Raw genomic sequence first — 21735 nt, 5'->3', positions numbered from 1 at the left:
AGAGGATGATTTCTGTTCTTCCTCTCGGCTTGCAGGTGCCCTCACCCCCAGTAGAATCAATCAAGACACCAGCACTGACACTGGCCGTGCTCAGAACTGCCTCAGCCCTGAAGACACTGCTGACAAATAGAAGGGGGCCACGCCCTGTTACAGCAGGTGCTCTCACTTTGTGGGTCCTTATGTAACTTCGTGGTGTTAATCAGGATCGCCCGTCCTACATTGTGTGATGCTGCTGCTTTGTCTCCTAGTTACTTGTTTCTCTAAGTATTCTTGTATTATTCTCCAATGCATAGTACTACACACCTAAAAATGCTTTTTTTCAGATGAAAAAGAATGTGCATTTAAAATAATAACTCTGAAAAAGGGGGCAAAAAAGGCTATCCTTGTCCCGCTATTCAAAGATAATAATTAAGACGTTAACGTATATTTTCATCAGTGTGGATCACCTCTGTCATAAAAAACCAGAGAGCACTCTGTGACTGTTTACTGTGTGGACACCTCCATTTTCCATTCGGCTTTTTATATGTTTTTCTACAATATTCTATCTCCTCTGGCATGATTTTTGATGACCAGTATAGCATTCTGTCTTGTGGAGGCATTGTCCATTTTACTTCGGACTTAAATAAACTTTTAAATTCCAAGTATACTTAACTGAAATACTGAAAAGAGAACTGTGGTGGTAGAGGAAGGCCCTACCTCCCTTCCCCTTATTTCCGAAGAGTAAAAACTGTTGAAAATTTGATATATATGTTTCATGACCTTTATGCCTATGACATACATATATACACACATATGAGAATTCCATGTATACGTGTGTGTATATATGCTTTATTTAAAAATGAGACCATACTATATGTTTTTCTGCAGCTTGCTTTAATCACTCAGGTGTATATCATAGACGTCCTCCCACTCCAGACTCACACGGTCCTTTCAGATAGAGTGGAGGGGTCTCCTGATTTGCGGGTGTGGTCTCTTTCCCACGCACACCTTTGGTGAGAGAATGCTGTGGACAAGGCCCTGGACCACGGCGAAACGCCGGCTCCCTCATTGCTCGCAGCTCGTCGTGATTTAACGCATCATTGTCTTGATGGTGGACAGTTAAGTTTTCTCCATTTTCCACTGTCAGAAAGGATATTTGACTGGCATCCTTCTTGTACAGACATTCCTGTGATCTTTTATGAGTATTCCTTTAGTTAAGGCTTCTGGAAATTTAGTCCCTGGATGTGACATTTACATTCATCACAGACTCCATTCAAGTAACTCTAGAAATTCCTTCCATAGGGGAATGAAAAGATGCACAATTACTTATGTAACCAATTCTCTATTGCTGGATATGATTTCACTTCAGTTTTTCTTCCCACCATTGTAAACAGTGCTGTGTAAATGCCCTGATGGGTACATCTTTTTGGACTAAATTTGTTTTTTCCTAGAGGAAACGATTCGTAGAAGTGGTGTTGAGTCAGTGTGTACGTATGTTTTTCAGAGTTTACATATCCATTGACATGTCGTCCTCTGAAAATGTCACTCATGGTTTCTTCTCCCACAGATGGACACTAGATAGAATATCTTTTAAAAATATTTGCCAATATGATGAGCAAAAGTGCTTTTTCATTGTTTTAGTTTGCATTTGATGACCAGTGAGGTATTGAGCATTTTTCACTCATTAGCCATTTGACTTTTTTAAAATGAATGATTCCTTTTATCCTTTGCACACATTTAAGTGGGGGAGCTTCTTGTTGCTTTGTGACAGCTCTTTGTATGTTATGAACATTAACTTCTTGTCTTCAACAACATGTATCACAGAGCTTTTTATTGTCATTTCTTGCCTTTCATTTTGTTTAGGAGGATTTTAATTTTGGTAGTGTCTCAAAATATTCTTATGATAATAAATGTATTCCTTATGTGTTTTATCTTTGAAATTATTCTTAAAAATAATTTCTTATACTGGAATAAATCTCCTCTGTAGGTTTTTTTTAATCTCTAAGATGGAGATGATAATAGTACTTGTTAATGTAAGGGTAAGTTGAGTTAATAAGAACAAAGTGTTGTATTTGCTCTTATTAGTACTTTTTTATATTTACATCACTGTCTGTAAATTATCTTGTGGTCCTTATGAGAGGAATAGTATTTATTCTTTCTAGGTGATTGTCTGATTGTCTCAGGACAATTGCTGAAGTCATACTTTTCTCTTTGATTTGAAATCCCACCTTTACAAAATACTTATGTACACTAGAGTCTCTTTTTGAGCTCATGGTTCCCTTCTGTCAATCTGCCTTTCTTACTCCAGCACCATAACTTACATATTGTAAAAATTTATTTAATAATTGGCAGTCTGAATTTTTTTTCATTCTTTTCTTCCATCCCAAATTTTCTTGTCTAGTATTATGATTTTATTATTCCTGAAGAATTCCAAAATATTTTGTTCAAGTTAAAAAAAAATCAGATTGGAGTTGTCATGGGAGTTTTCAGTAAGTTTTGAATTATTCTGATGAGAACTTACATCTTTACAAAACTGCTTTCCTCCATGCAATTTGTTGATGTCTCTACATTCTCACCTCTTACTTTACCCCTCAGTACAGCCCTGAAGTTTCTCCATTTAGAACATGGGCATTATTTTTTAACTTATTCCAGATTATTGTTTATGTTTTTGTCAATTTTGTAAGTGAAAATTTTTTGCTATTATATTTTTAAACGCTTAAAACTGAAATTTAGAAAGGAAGATTCGGTTTGTAAATACTCACTTTGTAATTTGTCATTTAAAATTGTAAGTATTAAGTAGTTGTTCCAGAATCCTTTCTTTTTTGTTTTTAAAAATTTGTGTCGAAGATTCTCAAAATGTTCATAGCTAAGTAGTATAGGTGGGGAGACAGATGGAGAGAGGTAGTGTGGCTCATGTACAAACTGTGAGCAGTTTCATGGCTGCCTTTAGGCTGGAGAAACCACAGAAGAGCCCAGGTTAGACAAGGAATGGCTTTGTATGCACTTGAAAGCCAGCTTTCCTGCCTGTATGGTGAAGCCTGGTGGGCGTGGCAGGTAGATGATCAAGGTCTGATCAAGGTCATTTGCTGCACAGAGCGCTGTGTCTGTGAGAAATGGTGACCATTGCCATGGCAAATGCTTGGTGCCAGGAACAATGCAGGGGAGCTGGGGAGCCTGTGTTAAGGATTTTCCAGTCCTGGGAGTGGGAAGATCAGACTCTGCATTCAGATCTGAGTTTGAATTAATCCTCTTTAGTTTACTGGACCTCTGACTTTTGTCAAGTTATGCATCCTGTTTGAACTCCTGCTTTGTTGTCTCTCAAAACAGAAGAATTACAGCCTGCTGCTAGAGTGTTTGATCAGGGTAAATGATTTGTGTCTATAAGATGTCACGTACAGTCACAAGCTCAGTGAGCAATGAGCTGTCCCCTCTTCTCCTGCAACTCAGTGCTCGATAAGTCATCAGCAGAAAGCGAGTCCCTAATTTGTATGTGGTGCAAGGAAGAACAAAACTAACGTCTTGCCTTTCCCTGGCAGTATTCTTACTTCTTTGCTTCATGTACCTCTTTCCTCCTTCACTCTCCCCTTTCACCTCCTCCACCAAGAGCCCGAGACTCTCTCAGAACACTAGATTCAAATTATTTAAATGTTGGCTCATTCCCATGAAATGACAGTGACTTAAAAAAACTGTACACATCCCAGAATTCATTGTATTTGATTTACACACACACACACGTGCACACACACACACACACACACACATCAGGCTACCTCCCATTTACTGAGGGAGAAGGGCCACTTTTTCTGAGTTTTCATTTACTCAGCGTGAGAGCAGTCTCTTAAGCAGAATTTCACCTGGCTTCGTGCATGGTTTTTTAAATTGGATTTCTGCTTTTTGTCCATAAAAATATTCTCCTATTAGAAGGCAGGAAGTGGAGACATAGATATTCTGCTGAGATATTGGTGTTATCATATTTGAGTTTTAATGGACATAAGGCGGCATAGAGTCATACATTATTATGGATGAGAATCCATGATGATGTAACTTGGACAAGAATCTGGGTCTCCTGCCATCGTGTCCATGCGGGTGAAGAGGCAACTGGGTGGGGGATGGCAGGGAACCTTCTTGCTTGAGTTCCAGGTTCTTGTTAGTTTTCATTGCTCAGCTGCCTTTAGTTTATGTCCATGAGGCCTCTCATGGGAAGGTCACTATGTCCTGAGAGACTGAGTTACTAATCAGCAGAAAGCTCTGGACCCACTCATATTTTCCAGAGTTTTTCTGCTGACCTGCTGACACTTTATATAAATGAGACCTAACAAACTACTGGATATAAAATCCTTATTGTTATCATTTGCCCTCGAGTTCCATAGGAATGGGGTGCTGTCTCAGGCTCTCTAAGGCTAGATCTGAACAAAGATAGGGTGATAGGCTCTGCTGCTGGACCCTCCCCAGTCGAATGGGATTTCCACCTTAGTTTTTAGAATCAGGCAGATGAGTTCAAATCTTGTCTTTACCAGTTATTAGCTTTGTGACCTTGGGGAAATAACTACTTTTTTGGTTCCAATTTTCTTTATCTGTAAATAAGTTCAGTATTTATTTTAGGGTTTTTGTTTTAGAATTGAATGTGCTAATTCCCTAATTTATTCCTAAAATACTGATCACATGGTTCTATGCTGGTGCCTTAGTAGTTGATTGCTAAGGGACTCAACAGTGAGAATGGGGGTGGGGCCCCCTGGATCATACAGCTTATATTCCAGGATATGCTTGTAAAAGACAAGATTGCAGTGGATTTTTAGTAAATGTCCATTCCTTTCCTAATCCCCATTGATTGTGTATATATCTTTATACTAATATATGAACAATTTTTTTTGCAGTTTAAATCTCTTTGTAGTATTTAAAGAATGTAGCTATAACAAAAATACGTGAAATAAAATGACTTGACTTTTATTTTCCTTTCAATAAGCAAAACAAAATAAAATAGAAAAGAAAAGAAAAAGTATTGAAGGAGTAGAAATAATTTTATTTCCGTGGAATCAACTCCCTATGTTAGGTTTTTCCATTGTGTTGTTCAACATCATATAAAATTGACAGGTTGTGACTTCAGTGTTGATAGCTAGGTGAGTATAGTTTCTTTTTGTGGTTGTCTTTGATGAATTATTTGCACTAGATCATAAATGATGTGCATGTTACATATTGGAAACGAGGAAACATTGGAGACATACTACCTCCAATGCAGTCATTTTGTTACTGAGTCCAAACTTGTTCTGCTCGCCGCATGACAGGCCAATAAACCGGGAGATGAGGTGTTGGAGCAAGGAATAGTGACTTCACTTGCAATGCTGGCAGACCCAGAAGACGGCAGACTGATGTCCTGGAGAACTATCTTCCCCAAGTAAGAATTCAGTCTCCTTTTATACTAAAAAGGGGGGGGTTGTGGTTGGTTGTTGCATACTTCTTGCTTTATGAATTGTTTGTCCTTTGAATCCGCTGTTCTTGCAGCTGTCCATGTGGATCAAATCATGGTACCCCTGTAAAACCTCCAAAAAAACAAAGGCTATTCTCTATTATGCAACTTGCCATCTCTACAGAATTGCAGATGAGCTAACATTTTTAAAGATCAGGGCCAGGAGAATAGGCTTTCCTGCAGATTTCAGGCTAAAGGCAACTTTCTTTTTCAAATGGTGCAGAGCTACCAAGTCTGAGCCTAGGAAACAGGGCACAGGTTTAAACTCAAAGGAACAGATTTAACATAGGGTAAAAACTGTTACATTTTATTACAATTCCGTTTCCAGCTTCATAGATAATATTAGTAAGAAATATGAGCAATTTTGTATTTTTGCTTCTTAATAACCGATAAGTGTACCAACTATATTTTGTGAGCAGGGATGCTGTGCAGGCATTGGGGTGACAGCAAACTCTTGTAGGGGGTGGCCGACCCTGCAACATCTCTGATGCCCCGTGAGTGTTGGTGAGGGTCCCCGTAGCCAGGGGCTCTCTTCAGGAACCAGCATATGGGCATTGACCTCTGGAGACCTCTTTTTCGGCTGCAGGAATTTTTTCAGATATTGAGATTGAAAAATCACTCCAGCTGGGAATAATTAGGGGAAAAAAAGAAAAGGAAAAGGGTTTGGAGTAGAGTAGAAGAGTAGGACTTAAGATCACGGAGCCTGAGTGCTTGGCAGCGGGGCCTCAGGAGAGAGGGGAGCAGAGGTGGGGAGGGGCCTGGCTCCGGAACCAGCTCCTGTAATTGTCCCTGCACGCAAGCCACATAGCTTTAAATTGGCCTGGGCCACCTCTCTGGGCTGGATATCACCCTGGGCAGAACCGTGGTATCTGTAAAGTAAAATGACTTCACAACTATTGCACAGAGCTGCAGGTGTAAGAGAGCCTAAGCCTGTCTCAGAGTGCAGGGGACAAGCGGAAAGGAATGGCAAAATTTCCATTGACAATTGAAATTTTGTTAAATAGCCTGCTACAGTTGTTTGCATCACTTGAATGAATGCAGGCATATTTCTGTGGGCATTTATAGGTTCACTGAACCCCACCAGCCCCTCTTGCCCCCATCGGAGATGGGCTTTCTCAAGCACAGTGCCCCTCCTGCTTGGGTGGAAAACGCTGCTGGTCCTTGCCTGGGGCCGGGCTGCTGCAGGGCACTGAATCCCCGAGGCACGGCCTGTGAGACACGACAGGAACATCTCTGCTCTTGACTGGGTGCCTCCGTTTCCCCTGCAGTGTAAAAATGCCGGTGACTGAGTTAGAAGCATGCTTCCAAGCTGTCCATGTCCTTGGCATCCAGAAGCGGAGCCTGGAAGCTTTCGAATTTATCCAGAATGCGGTTTACATTCACCTTCAGCAGGTGAGTGTATGTCCTTACACAAGTGGAGGAATTACTGCAGTTTTCCTGGAACTTTCTCACTACAAGTCCATTTGATTTTTCTGTGCTAGGATTCAGTATGGCCTGCTAAAAACTCTGGAGTGAGATCTTGAAACCCTGATGAAGAGCATTATTTATTTCATTTCTCTATATGATACTCTTTTACTTTTAAAATTCAGAATTTTTGGTTGTTTCAAAAATTTTTTGGGGGGGTTGGAGAATCATGTTTACTCTTACCATCTTTGCAACCTGTTGCTTTGTGCCTCTCACCTGTCTTCTGTCACTTGTGAGGCGGTTCCATTTGTGACCCTGTCCGGGTTGTTCATGTTATAAAACATAAAGCCTGTAAAAGTACAGTCCCTTTTCCTCCGAAGACATTCCACAAATACTCCTTTAACCTGGGTGTGGTTTTAAGAAGACAGAATCTTTAGAACATGTCCTTGCAGGTTGCTAGTGCAAAATCCCAAAATCAATAGTCTAGCTCAACATCTAAAATCTTTCTAATTTACCTTGGAATTGTATGGATAAGTGAAGCAGTTTGCTAAGAACTCAGACCAGGTTTAGAATACAGGTTGGTGTAGCTCAGCAGGTCCTCCCAAGCTGATGCTCTGCCAGAGGGCGGGGCCGAGGGGAGAGGGCGGGTCCTGCCCTCCCTGAGGTGACAATTTCATGGCAAAGACTCACCTGGTGAAGAACTTGGAGTTTCTTCTAAGAAGAGTGGGTCTTAAAAGAGTCCAAAAAGCGCGGGAGTGGCACAGTCCCATTTGCCTCAAGTAGGGGAGAGCAGCTGTGGGGCCACTTAGGAGACTCGTGAGTCCAGGTGGGCAGTGTTGGTGGCTTCCACTTGAGCGGTGGGACAGTCAGTGTTTAAAAGCGAACATATTGAAGGCATGTTTAGATGGTAAAAAGGAAAGGATGAAGGCTGGCTGTGAATGCAGGATGGAGTAAGGCCCAGGTTTCTGGGTGGATTAATGAGGTAAATGATGGTCCTTCTGTGCTCTGAGGAGGGAAAGCTGCAGAGGGAGTTCTGCGGAAAACTGATGAGTTCAGCTGTGGGTAAAGTGAAAGGTTGTTAGATGTGTGGTCTGGGAGCTCAGGTGAGAGCCAGTAGTGAGTAGGGGGAGGTCAGAGGGACTTTCAAATAATTTTGTATTGTGAACATACAAATAAGTATGAGTAATGACACATTTAACACCTCTATATTCTGGATTTAAAGCCCAGTAACATTTTGCTATACTGACTGCAGAGGTTCTTAATATTTTTTAATAGAAATAAGTAGAAACAAAATAGTGGAGTTAGTGAGCATCTTAGAGTAGATGTGTGTCCTTGTATGTATTTTTATACCTCATCTGTTTATAACCATAATCTACAAAAAGTTATCTTGCTTAGCATAAGAGTTAAACACAGGGACGTGACACACATTGTTGGGGGTTGAAGCTGATCTTCTCGGGCAAATTATGGACCCTCTCTTTGCCTTAGTTGCATCGTCTGTGACTGCCCCAGGGCCCCTCATCACAGCTGATTTCCTAGAGTAGATGTTGGGAGGGAGGCTGCTGAAGGGATTAAGAGGTGGCAACTGCTAGGGATATTGAAGAGAGACAAAAACAGATTAAAGCCGATAAACTGAGTACAAATACCCTCTAAATAGAAGGAATCCCGCAGTGTTTTGAGCCGCTTATCATAAGGGAAAGAAAATCACGTGGATCCAAAGCTCTTGAGCATATGAGTATTGTGGGTGGGAGGGTGTCATTATAAAAGTGTTGAGAAAAGGCCTCTTTGTTTTCCTTGACATTACCAGTAAGGATGGGGAGCAGAAGCAAAACCCTCTGCTTCACAGTTGAAGGTGCTGTTTTGTGCGAAACTGACCAAAGTTTGGAAACCAGTCATCAGCGATGCTGGCAAATGAAGAGGCTTCTGGATTGGGTGGGGCACTTGCTGTGACTTCCAGGTGACCTGCTGGCTGGGGGCTGTGTGGCGGGCAGTAGTTTTGCAGGGTAGCCCGGGCATAATCCCTAGCTCTGATGCTGCTGGTCTGATTAACAGACCTGGGCGCACACTGTCCTAATGGGGCAGCTCGGGATGTGGCCCTGCCGTGCTGAGAGCGAGAAGAGGGCTCCCCTGAGGAGGTGTCCCTGCGGAGAGTGGAAACGTACTCCTGCAGGGGAGGAAGAGCCTCTGAGCAGCGGGCCGGATGCACAGGCAAGACCAGCATGAGCACTGATGTTTCCGGGAGCCGGAAGTCATACAGTGGCCCAAACGGCCTTGTTCCTGAGAGACTGGAGGAAATAGATGCTGAAAAGGCAGGCTAGGGTCAGACCCTGTGGTGGGTTATGAGTGACAGGAGAGGATTGTTCAGGCAGGCATGAGACAACCCTGTGGGCGTCCCAGCTGGGGCGTCACGCCGAAGGGAAGAGCAGAGTTATAGACTTTGCCACTTATTAGCTGTGTGACTTTGAGCAATATCACCCCACCTCTGTCTATATATATCTTCATCTGTAAAGTGACACAGTGACAAGGTCGTGTCATCAGAAGTATTAGCTTAGCTCTGATCCTCTTTGTCGACTCCTGTCAGTGCTTCCCTGCAAGGTTCTGCCACGGCTGCTTTTACCCTGAGACGGGAGGGCATAGAGGGACACTGTAATACCCGAGGGCAGGAAGGGGTTGCTTTAAAAGCAGACATGTAACAGCCTGCAGCTGCAGACCTGCAGGCAGTTTGGTTGACGGTCCTTGAGAGGACTTTGGAGGCCTTAGCGTCGTCTTAAGTCTTGTTTCCCCTTGGGGACCGGATTTGCCTTTGGGGATTGATGTTGAAGATTTGAGCTTCTGCAAAGCTGTTTTCAGAGATGTGTATATACGTAAAATATCATATAAAATAAAATGATTTATTTAACGTGTGCGAATTTGTAGCTGTTAGGAACAGCTCTGTTGGCCTGGTCTCCACGGAGGACACCAAGGGTCAGCAGAGCATGCAGGAGGGCAGGCAGCCTGCAGTGCTTCTGCGGGGTGTTCTCCCCAGCAGGGCGCTCTGCTGAGTTGAGTCTTCTACGAGTTTTGTTGCCAGAGGAGCAGACAGCAAATTAATGAGTTCTAGAGGGATTGTATAATGACAGGAAGAAATAGGAACCCGGAGATTTTCCGGACTAAAACACGCTTTGGTTCCTGATTCAGTGTGTTCCATTACAGAATTGATGAGTTGTGTCTATTCTGGAACGTCATTGAAATAAACGTTCAGCCTATATGTTAAGGGCTTTGTTTTATTTGGCTGGAGGACTCGAGCCGGGATGACAGCCTCTCAGATCACTCTGAGGGACTGCTCCCAAGAGGTAGGGGAGGAGCTAGGATATATAGAAGCTTACAACAAAGACCAGGTAATTGGAACAATAAAATATTGCTTGTTATCTAAAGAAAACCAGATATCTCAAGTTCAAGTATTTACTGCTTTTCTATGTATGGTGAGAAGCAAACATTTGGGTCATTGAATTCATACCTTTGGCAAGCCCCTGGCTATCTAGGGCCAGTATCCTGTCCTTTCTTACTCTGAGTCTGCTCAGAGGGCACCACTGTGAGTGGCTGAGAGGCCGGGCTGTAGGCATGTACTCGCTGGGGGTTGGCAGCAGCCGCTGATGACTCGGATTCAGCATTCTTTGTTTACTGACATTGTTGCAGTATTTTCATGCACATTGTACTATTTTCATTCACAGTGCTCCCACTTGGTCCTAAATTTGACCAATATTTTGAGAGAAATTTCATGACCAATTTTGTCCCACGGTGCTAGGATGGCTCATTCCTAGTTCAGGTGAAGAATCTTCTAAGTTGCCATTCAAGGTGTAAGTTTTTTTTTGTCAGGCCCTGTTGATACTAAAAGTTCTCTGGATCACCTGTCTTACTAGTCTATTATGATACAGAAAGTGTTTACCCATCTTTGCTCATTCCCATAAATAGAATCACACTATTATATTTATTTTATTCAGGGTTATAAATTTTATCTGTTTCTTCAAGATGTTTAGCCATCATCAATCTTGTGGGCCTAGTTACACATTGGGAAATGTAACAGACAACAATTTTATAAAATAGACAGGATATAAGTAATACAGCTAGTAACGTTAATAAAGTCACGAGTAAGAATTTAATAGTCGAGAAGTTGTATTTTTGGGTTAAAATTTTGCTTGTGTTTCTGAGTTTGATCCTATGAGAAAGTTCATATTTATGGTCAGGGTCAGAGCAGGTATTAATTGGCCAGTTGAAATCTCCCACCTTGTAAGATCAACAGTGGCCTAAACAGAACTATAAATTCTTTTTAGAATAACGTTTCTGAGGGCTATCTAATTAGAGCCTTAGAGTAGGGAAACCCACCAAGGTAACACAGAAGTACTAGACATAGGTAATTTATCATAAACTTAACAAGTGGAGTAGATCATAATCAAAGGTTGGAGAAATTATCAAAGTAATTGGTATACAGTCCTGGTCCGGTGTCTTGGGTCAGCTGTCTAGCTCAGATGTCGTCTTCTTCTCATCCTGGTCTGGTAGCTTTTTCTCCATTTGGGCATTGTTTTAAGGTGAGCAGCACTCGATAGGCCAGTGCACTGCAGGGGATGTTTCAGATAGGAAATGAATCCGAGACTCCGTTTCCTTCAGCTTTGGTGTGTATGGTCTGGTAAAGAGTACCTGAAAAAGGGTCCTTCCATTCAGGTTGGAGACAGTTCTTTAAGTCATGCCTGTTGCAGTATGTATAATCCCCTGGCTGCAGGTCATGGGGCATTGGAACTTTACCCAAGGATAGATTTCTGAGCTTCAGAAACAAACCTAGAGTATCCTTTTCATAATTCAATTAAACCATACAGTAATGTGACATAACAGCAAGGAATGATCTGGGAAGTGTCTTAGTAAATATGGACCTCAATTAACAAAACTAGAATTTAATATCCACTAAAATATAATTTATTTTCTCTCTTAAGTTACCCTCAGTTTTCTCAAATATAGCCAAATCAAGATTAATTTTTTACAAGTTAAGTCTGATTATTTGATCATATAGGCTTTTTTAAATTGGCTGTGTTGGAAGTTTTAATACGGAGTCTCAGGGTAGAATGTTAAGGTTTGCTAAGGCCAAGAAAGACACGTCAAGGCTTTTCATGGGTTTCTGCCTTACAGATTTAGGTAAATTCTTTTCTCTTTAAAATCCTTAAAATATCTTTATACTCCTATATCTGTTAGGAGATGATCTCCCTAATTTGTTTGATAGAGCCACTGGGGACCTAAGTGTTTTTAGTCTCTTGAGGGATCAGATAGAGAGAAAAGATAAGTGTTCCAAGTGTGATTACATAGGTATAATTTATCAAATTGCTGTGAACCATAACTAGCTTAAGGAGAAGAGATTCTTTACGTCTGGGAAACAGGTTAAAAGCCAGTAGTATTTCAAACAATATCAAAAATTATAACCATATTCAGCAGGTTAATCAGTCCCATGTAACTAATTCTTTTAATGAGAGTTTTCATTAGAACTTTAAAATGTCTTACCCAGTTTAGTTCAGTGCTATAGTGTGAAATTTATTAGGAATCAGTAAATCTCCTTGAAGAGAAAGCATTTTGCAAAACCATCAGAAGAAAACAATTAACTGTCTATAAATGACAAAAGATTTAAAAGCATGGTTAACCACCGTTACACTATAATCAATAAAGAAATCTGTTCACTATACCCATATTTATCACTGGTGACATTTCAGATATACCAGAATTTTAGGGAGTCCATATAATTTCTACAATATCTGTATTAATAATATTGTCTCATTCAATATAACCTTAGAAGTTTTATGATTCATTTGACAATTCCATGTTATTTAAAATGCCAAATGAAACTTTATAGTTAAAAATCTCTCTTTGGGATGTTTCAGGGGCCTTCTGTAGCATCCCAAACTTAACTGGAGATTAAAAGAATTTTAATTAATTAAATTAATTTTTATTTAATTAATTAGAATTTTATATTTGGGGAGCTTTTTGAAAGATTTCAGAACACTTGATCAGATAAACATATAGATCACTGTAAAGTAGTACTAATTCATTAACAAGAAAATACGTCAAAAGTAAAGGCAGAACAGATCAGCTAAGTGGTATAAGAAGTTTTACAATCTGTTACTGAAGGAGGATTAACATTTTAAGAAAATTTTTTCCTCTTAACAGAGAGAAAAACAATTCTAATCTTGTACCAGCTTACTTCTAAGATTCATTTACGTTGCCCAATTTGTTTCTAAACTTAGCCAATTCTGACCATGTACAAAACTCTTCCCTCAGGGTTCCTTTTCCACAAGCCTTCCACAGCTTTCTATACTTATATTAGTGTGTCCCTTATTTTTCTTCTATTCAGAAGTAACCAGGTTCAGGAGAAAGTCACTATTTTTCATTAACAAAATATAATTCCATTCTTATATCTTCCTTTACGCATTTATATTACTTTCCTAGGATACTGAGATCATTCCCTTACTAATAGAGACTATTTCAGTGTGGCACCAACCATTTATTAATATTTCTATATACCTTTAGTTTCACTGTAAGAGGAAGTTAAATGTTAAGTAATTCGTATTTCAATGTTATTTTATCTGAAAATGGCATAGCTATTTAATAAAATCTTGTCATTTAACTTAATTTAGCACAACACTAGAATTTAAAGATACCAAACACTTAGAGATTATCTTAAACATACATTTTAAAAATATATTTTAAATATTTACCCAAAGCTCTCATCTCATTTGCATTTAATTTACTTAAAATTTTACCACAGCACATTAGTTTTATTTTTTTTTTGACAAATCTGCAACAGATATAACAGGATCTTATTTGACTTTCATTAAACCTAGGTACAGTAAAGGTATTATACATAATATTGATGACTTTAAAGATGTCTATATTAATTAGAACATACTTAAACTAAACAATATCAAATATTATCTTAATATTGAATATTTTCCATTTCACATGACGCTGAAAGTCAATTTGTTCAGTTGTTATTTTAAAAATACTTAATGTTTAAACTCTTATATTTTTACGTCAATTAAGCAGAGCTCTATGACTTTGAATTTTTTTTCTTTAGCAGTAGAAATATCTCACTTCTATAATGTGTACACAGGCTTATAATCAGAAAAAAGCTAGAGATCTCATAGCTTCACTTTAAAACTTACTTATAAGATAGGTATAATAATAGTTGGAGTAAGCTGAATTTGCTTGCTCAAAACATTAAGGCTTACTATTTATGAAACAGACAGTTAAAATTTCTTCACAATGTCTGAAGGACCCTTCAGAGTTCTGAGTTCTAATATGCCAAAAATTTCTTGGCCTTAAGGTTTATTTCGTTGAACTAATTAGACTCAGTCCTAGGTCACTGTTTGTTGTATTTATATTTCTGATGTGCAAGACAAAGACACTGTCTTCCAGGTCCCCAGAGAACTGCTCTCTCACCCAGGCCGTATTTTATCTCCTTAAATGGCATTTTTGTATCAGTAAGAAGAGCTGTAAACAAAGAATTCCATGTTTTAAAACTTTAAGGCTTACTTAAATATGTCTTCCAAAACTTGCATAAGGCATTTAGCAAGATCTCTTTTCCTTGTGTTATAAGTTAAACCCAGGGTAAACCTGTATTTTTTTATTAGCCACTCAAATTAGTTTTTAGTTTTACATTATATTGGATGGCTTATGTAACTATATTGGTTTATTTTAATTTGTTCAATTAATATTTTCAGAGGGACAGATATGTGCCTAGCTTTATAATACCAAGAAGGGGAAGTGTTTTTCCTCTTAAACATATGTATCCCACAACACAAGCAAAAGTTTTGTATAAAGACCATTTAAATATACCAATTTCACAAACTTCTATCTCAATTTTATTAAATCTTATACCTTTAATTTTTATATTTATTAAGTTTAATCAGTAATTCTTATTTCTAGAAGGAGTGCCAGAAACCTTTTTTTGTGTGTGTGTGCATTGTATATAATTTTATAGAAGTCTCTAGGATGCCCAAGTTTCAGCCAAAGAGCTTAGGCACTTCTCAGTTTTTAATTTCATTAATTGGTCTGTTATCCCAATTATTGATCAAGTATTTCAGTCTATATATACATATATTTCAAACTGTGGTAAGTAAAATGGGCTTGTTTGAACTTTAATCTTGGGGGGAGTAGGTGAACTCTTTGGCCCTTTTTTTTTTAACTTTACGTTGTGTAGTATCAAAACCCTGTATGTAAATCCAAAAATGTCCATTTTATTTATTTGATTCAAAATAACCATATAAAAATATTTATCCTTTTGGGATAAGCCACTTATTTTTTTTTTCGACATTTTTACAATCATTTTTCCAGTTATTCAACCTAATTAACATTAATTATTCTAAGTTTTTATTAGCATATCTAGAAACATTTATCAGAAAGGAAAACACAAACGTAGCTTTTCAAACCAGTTTTATTTTTTTAACTAAGTTCTTAGGTTAAACATTAGATATGTTTTTCTACATTTAAACTTGATTTTAATAGAAACCATAAAACAACTGTTTATAATGAGATCTCTTTAAACTTTCACCAATTAAAAAGTTTTTCCAAATTAAAAAATCCATCATATGGCCGTCAATTTATATACAAATATAATATATATATAGTGATTTTAAACCAATAAGATGAAGAGGCACTTCCACATGAGAGTCGGGGTGTTGCCTAAATAAAATTCAAAGGTTTACTCTCCAAAAGCTAAAAGCCTTTGTGGTCCAGGCTGATGCAGCCAAGTTTAAGATGGCAAAATATGTGAAAATTGGTACAATCAAAGAATTGCTTAGAATCCCAATTTATTTGCGTGGCCACCATATGTACACAATATTTGAAACTTTTGTATGGTGGAGTCCAAGGTTTCCTTTAAAAAATAAACTAAACATACATATACATACATACACACACTTAAAACACCCAGAGAAAGATAAAACATTTACATTTCAAGGACACAGGAAGAGAAATCCAAGTTACCCCTAAAGGGGATTTTGTTTTTATAAGTTCAGAATTCCAAAAAATGTTTTTATCAGGCCTGGTTACTTATTTTCAGAGTGAGTTTTTTTTTTCTTATTCCCAATTAATGTTGTAAATTTTGTATGTACATAAACCTGGCTGGGGTAATAGTTGGAGACTGGCAATCTGTCATTTCTTTTTCTTTTCTTTTCTGTTCTTTATTTTTTTTTTTTGAAAGTTCTATTCCCCATTGTAAGGTCGGGTTCTCAGAATAAATTTGCTAGTAAGATTTCCCACAGGGACAACTCTGTGGCATGAAGTCTTTGTGTCTACCACTCCTGGAAGATTCTCTGTCACCCGAGAAAGCTGTTACCAGCCAGGAGGATGGTCCGAATTTTGGAGTTGAAAGTTTCCTCATAAGAGTTTTACTTTTATCCTGAAAAATTCAATGGAGGTAACCAAATTGAGGAAAATATTAGACCAGACTCTTACCTAACCACTCAGTCCTGAACCCAGTGTCTTTCAACTTGGACTCACTCAGGATGTCTCCACTGGGTGAGTATTTTCCTCATATGTTTCCACCAGCCCCACTTTGGACATATCCTCAAGGTGGATATTTCCTGTTATCTTTCAACCAGGCCCCACTCAATATGTCCCACTGGGTGGGTAATTCACCTCAGTTTCTTTCAACTGGAGGGCCACGTACCTGGATACACTGCCAGATAAAACTTAGGATCATCAACCAATATGTGAGATCCGAGAACCTAGAGAGACTCACCCAAATTCATCTGGACTCCCCGAGGAGGTGGATGGGCACAAAGGGCCACTGCTGGTACCAAGGCTCCGGTTACTTGGAGAGTTCAGGTGGAGAGAAATCTGCTGTGGTGCTTCATGGTGTCCAAAACTGTTGACTGAAATACATGTGCAGCCTAAAAGTTAAGAGTTATGTTTCATTTGGCGGGAGGACTCGAGCCAGGATGACAGCCTGTCAGAACTCTCTGAGGGACTGCTCCCAAGAGGTTGAGGCAGAGCTAGGATATATAGGAGCTTTACAACAAAGACCAGGTTGTTGGAACAATAAAAGATTGCTTGTTATCTAAAGAAAGCCAGGTATCTCAAGTTCAAGAATTTAGTACTTTTGTATGTGTGAGAGGAAGCAAATATTTGGACTCACTGAATTCATTTTTTAGACAAGCACCTAGCTATCTCGGGCCAGTAGCCTGTCCTTTCTTATTCTGAGTCTGCTCAGATGACACCATTGTGAGTTGCTGTAGCAGCTGAGCTGCAGGCCTGTCCTAGCTGGGGGGTGGCGGCAGCCTTTAATGACTTGGTTTCAGTATTCTTTGTTTACTGTCATGGTTGCAGTATTCTCATTCACATTGTAGTATTTTCGTTCACAGACTGATTATGGATAATCTGCAACCTTGGAAAGCAACCGAGATGGAATTATTGCAGGTACCTTCTGCTTTAATAAGCCGTGTGCAAACATAAACAGGGAGGAAGCATACACTTGGATTTGGAGGTGTAGGAAAGGGATCCTGCACATTGCAGGAGAACGCAATGCAGAATTCCTTACGTCCACCTTTCTTTACTGTAGTGGTTTCTGAGAACAGTTTATGGTAATTAACCAACATTGACAAACTGCACAAATTGCATTTAAGAGCTGGCCGGCTGAAACTTGTGTATTGGAGAGGTGGAATTCAAAGGCAAGTGGTCAGGTGGATTGGAGAGAGATGGAGCCAAGGCCTGGGCCCAGATTCCGGTTTAAATTGCCATTTCTTCACCATAGGGCCTTGGAATAGAATTCAAAATCTCTTAACCTGTTGGTGAATCTGTGAAATGGGCATAATATTCGTTTCACCCTGGGATTGTTGTAAGATCTAAAGAGTATTATAGCACACATGAAGCACTTAACCCACTGGCACTTAGCAGTGTTCACTGTGTGGGGCCGCCCCGCTTAGCATGTGTCAGAGCCGTAAAGGCAGCATTTGTCTGTTGAGGATGCACTTGCAGCCCCTTGCCTAGGTTATGAACTTGGTGATTTCCTATAATCCTTGTAATTCTATGTGCCATGGACAGTTATTTTCATGGACAGATGAGGAATCTCATGGTAAAAAGACTGTATAATTTGCCCAAAATCAGACCATAATTTTGGGTGCAGAGGCCTCGGTTCAGCATGGGCCCCTGGGCCTTCTGCCCTCTCTGTTCAGCACCAGAGCCAGATATGGAGTCGGCTGTTTCCCTGCCCAGAATATCCGGCAGGCCGCAAGGCACATCTGGCCCTGTGCTGCTTGAGCAAAAACTCCGAAGGAGAGACAGTTACAAAAGGGATAAACATAAAAACAGACGACAGCAAATTGTGATCAGCTCTGAGAAGGAAAGGAACATGTCTCGCCGTGCAGAGCTGGGAGCTTTCCCGTCTGGGCTGCTCTGGGGGTGTTCATCTCAGCTAAACAAGTTCTGCTGCTGCACCAAGGCAGGAAGGCAGGGCGCGTGTGGCCAGGTAGACAGGGCCTCGTTGATCTTACTCATTCCCCATTAAGCAACAGTTGTCTCGGGCACTTAACTAATAAACAGATGTTGGCCATAATCATCACGCACTTTGCTTGGTAGTTTTATTGGCCCCAGCATTGAGATGAGGTCATTGAAGCTGGGGAGTTTGCTGCATGCCCGTGATTACCTTGCAAATACCCCGACTGTTCTTTCAATCTAGACTGGTGTGGCTGTCATGTCCCAGCCCTGTGAATGGCATCGTGTAGCTTCTCCCAAGTGGCCCAAATGACTGACATTGATATGCTTAATTCGTTGGAAATAGTATGTGACAATAATAGAAAAAGGTAGTAAGAAATTGTTTGGAAAACTGGAAAAAACCTTTTCTTCCCCAGCTGGGGGAGCGTAACCTGTATCACTCACCCTACTCACTGCCTGTCACCTCCTCCACGCCGACTCCGTGTTCATAAGCCACACTGAGTCTTGGGAGAACATTTTGCCTCATGACACTTTTGACTAGGACCTGCAACTTCTTTGTCCCTGGTTAACTCTCTCTTCAAAGCCATTCAACTTTTTTGCAGGCTCCTCCACTCAGATGTAAGAATAGCCTCTTTAAACTTCTTGATGCAGCTCCTTAATGAAGATCTTGTGATGGAAACCTAGCCAAAACTGGGATGTATGCATATAGTGACTGCAAACTCAGCACTTTGTTAGTTCAGAATAGAGGGGTGAGTGACTCAGGAAATGCTTTTTTAAGGTAACAAGGGGAAAGTGAAAGGACGCTTGCTGTGTAAGAAAGAAACATCTCAATCACAGCCAGTAAGGCACCTGTGTTCAGGATGGGGTGTGGCGAGTGCAGAGTTCTCACAAAGAAAATAGTGGTGTGATGGGAGCGAGGACAGTTGGGTAATTTATTGGGGAGGAAAAAAAGTGGGCTGAACATTTCCTTGTTGAACAAGAGGATTGTGACATGATGTGCTTGTATTTTGGAGAGAAGGGTTTTGTGGGGACAAGCCTAGGAGTACGCTGTATGTCTGGGGAGTCAGCACAACAGAGAAACACAGAGAACCGGGCAGACCCCAAGACCCATGATGGGGGAGAGACTGCCCACCAATTGGAGCCCTGGAGGCTGCTTCTGTCCCTTAGCTGTGGCCTCAGACCTCCCTTCACAGCCCAGTCCTGTTGATACAAGAATAAAAAACGTTGGGCATGAGAAGGGCTGTGTCCCAGGCTTTCATTGAGCCCCTGGGATGTGCCCCACCAGATTTTGTTCCTTAACTTCATGCAGTAAAGAATTCAAGAGCAAGCCAGTGTTGAGTAAAGGTAGATTTATTCAGAGAGATACATTGATAGGCAAGAGAAACTTCACGAGGTGTGGAGGTTTGATGCTCATATTAGAAGTAGGTACACACTCCACACATTGTGGGCCTTCCCCAAAGAGGGAGAGAGAGTGGTGACCTCGAGGTGGCGCTGTGTTGCTTGTTTTCTTGGGCTTGGTGGTTTCATATGCTAATAAGAAGAAGGACCAGCCTTAGGGCAAGGGGCTAGGATTCCCAGGGAGTTGGCCATTTCCCAGCCTTTGACCTTTTGTGGCTAGCATTGGGACTGCCATGTTGCCTGGGGCATGTTATTCACCAAGTTACTATTACAATGGATGTTTACTGAAGCTCAAGATCTGCTAGGAGTTAAATCTCTTCATCCTGAGCCTCAAGGCCTATTGGGGTTTGAATCCTTTAACATTTTGATGTTAATTGCTGTGGCCTTCCTTGAATGGCTGTGCTCTTCCCCCTTCCATCCTGTCTCACTGTGATGACACAGAGACAGCAAAGGTCCGGCCCTACCTGTGCTCCTGCATTTAAAAGTGGGAGGTGTGAGGTGGGCTTATGATGACCCTGAATGGTAAGAAAAATGTTTAAGATTTTCCTACGTGAGACATGGGGACCTGACAGCAACCTCCGCAGATTTATCTCACGGGCATTATCGCTTGTGTTGTTATAGAAACAACAGGCAAGCCAAGAAACAAGTATAACTCACAAGGTTGTAGTACTGAGATTTATTTCGCTGGCACGCTCAGAGGGGCTACATTTCCAAAGCTCTGAGCACCTCCAAGACGTGCACATGAGGTTTTATAGGGTTAATTACAAGTATGGGGCTATTAGCCAATAAGGCTCAAACAACAAAAAGCAAGGAATCAGTACACTGAAGCTTATCAATTTGGAACAGATCCCGTTACTGACAATTGTTGTCCTTGGATTTACGTGTTAGCTTATTAGCCCATTAAACTGACACTAAACTTCAGGTTTACCAGGTAGCTCAGCAAAACTTAGATCAGTAAACTGACACTTATCACACTTAGATTTGTGACTTAGCTTGTTAGCCCAGCTGGGGTTTTCCTTCACAGTGTCACTTATATTTTTTATTTTTCTTTTTATCTTTTTTTAAGTATTTAACCCAAATTTAATATCAGGGTTTTTTGGGAAAGAAATTTCTCTTTATCTTTTCTTTGGGGTTCTTTTGGGGGGGAGGTAATTAGATGTATTTATCTGTTAGTGGAGGCCCTGGGGCTTGAACCCAGGACCCCGTGCACGCTAAGCACATGCTCTACCACCCGCCCCTTCATCATTTTCTTTTTGCTTTAACTGCCAAGAATCTTACAGCTGAATTTGTAGTCGGCCTTTAACACTTGCCCTGACTTCATGGAATCCATTTTTATGAGTTTATCTCCCCCTGGTTTCATTTAAGTATTGAATCTCCATTTTCTCTTCACTCTCCATTTTGCATTTTTGTTGTTATGGTTGTTAAGCTGTGTTTAACAGAATTGTTTAAATTCTCTTTTAGCAAGAGGCTGAATGTAAATAAATATGTAAGCAAACAGCACAATTAAATGCTTTTATACATTCTGAGCTGTTTAGTAGTAACTTAAAAACCGAATTGAATATTAAAGTGATAGCATTTTAAAAATATTTTTTAATTTTTCATAAAAATATTGCTGATTTAAAATATGATATTAGTTTCAGGTGTACAATAGATGCTCCATTTATAGTTACTGTAAAACATTGTCTGTATTCCCTGTGTTGTAAGATACATCCCTCTAGCGTGTTTACATTACATGTTGCAGTTTGTATAAGAAAGTTGGGTAACGCAGAGTCTGGAACGTGGCTGTGTATGACTCAGGTTCACGCTCACCCTGCCTGTCAGAGCTCAGGCCTTCACTCCTTTCTGCAGGGGAGCGAGTGGAGGCAGCTCTCATCAGCGCTGTCACCACCCTCTGAGTGGCAGTGACAGCAGTGACTGTGTGTGGACGTGCAAATTGTTTTTCCAAGAGCTTTATATGCGTTTCTGCATTTAATAATTAAAGCCCTCCTGTGAGGAAGCGTTTTTAATGCATAATACATTTTATTTTGATATTGATAGATTTCAAA

The 21735-nt window shown here is 40.1% G+C and overlaps 2 protein-coding genes across 2 annotated transcripts in view; both read left to right on the top strand.

The window, feature by feature from the left end:
- The window catches only part of LOC140694894 (trafficking protein particle complex subunit 9-like), a 410228-nt gene that overhangs the window by 313303 nt on the left and 75190 nt on the right, over nt 1–21735 (top strand). The gene's annotated exons all lie outside the window — the stretch shown is intronic.
- The window catches only part of LOC140694896 (trafficking protein particle complex subunit 9-like), a 37114-nt gene that overhangs the window by 768 nt on the left and 14611 nt on the right, over nt 1–21735 (top strand). Inside the window, exons 3-5 of the mRNA XM_072957917.1 lie at nt 36–156; nt 5262–5371; nt 6712–6835. Coding sequence (XP_072814018.1) covers nt 5316–5371; nt 6712–6835 — 180 coding nt within the window. The 5' untranslated portion in view covers nt 36–156; nt 5262–5315. The remainder of the gene's footprint in view (nt 1–35; nt 157–5261; nt 5372–6711; nt 6836–21735) is intronic.

This window comes from Vicugna pacos, unplaced genomic scaffold (genome assembly GCF_048564905.1).
Source record: "Vicugna pacos unplaced genomic scaffold, VicPac4 scaffold_109, whole genome shotgun sequence".
Taxonomy (NCBI): Eukaryota; Metazoa; Chordata; class Mammalia; order Artiodactyla; family Camelidae; genus Vicugna; species Vicugna pacos.
This window is presented reverse-complemented; position numbering and strand designations above follow the sequence as displayed.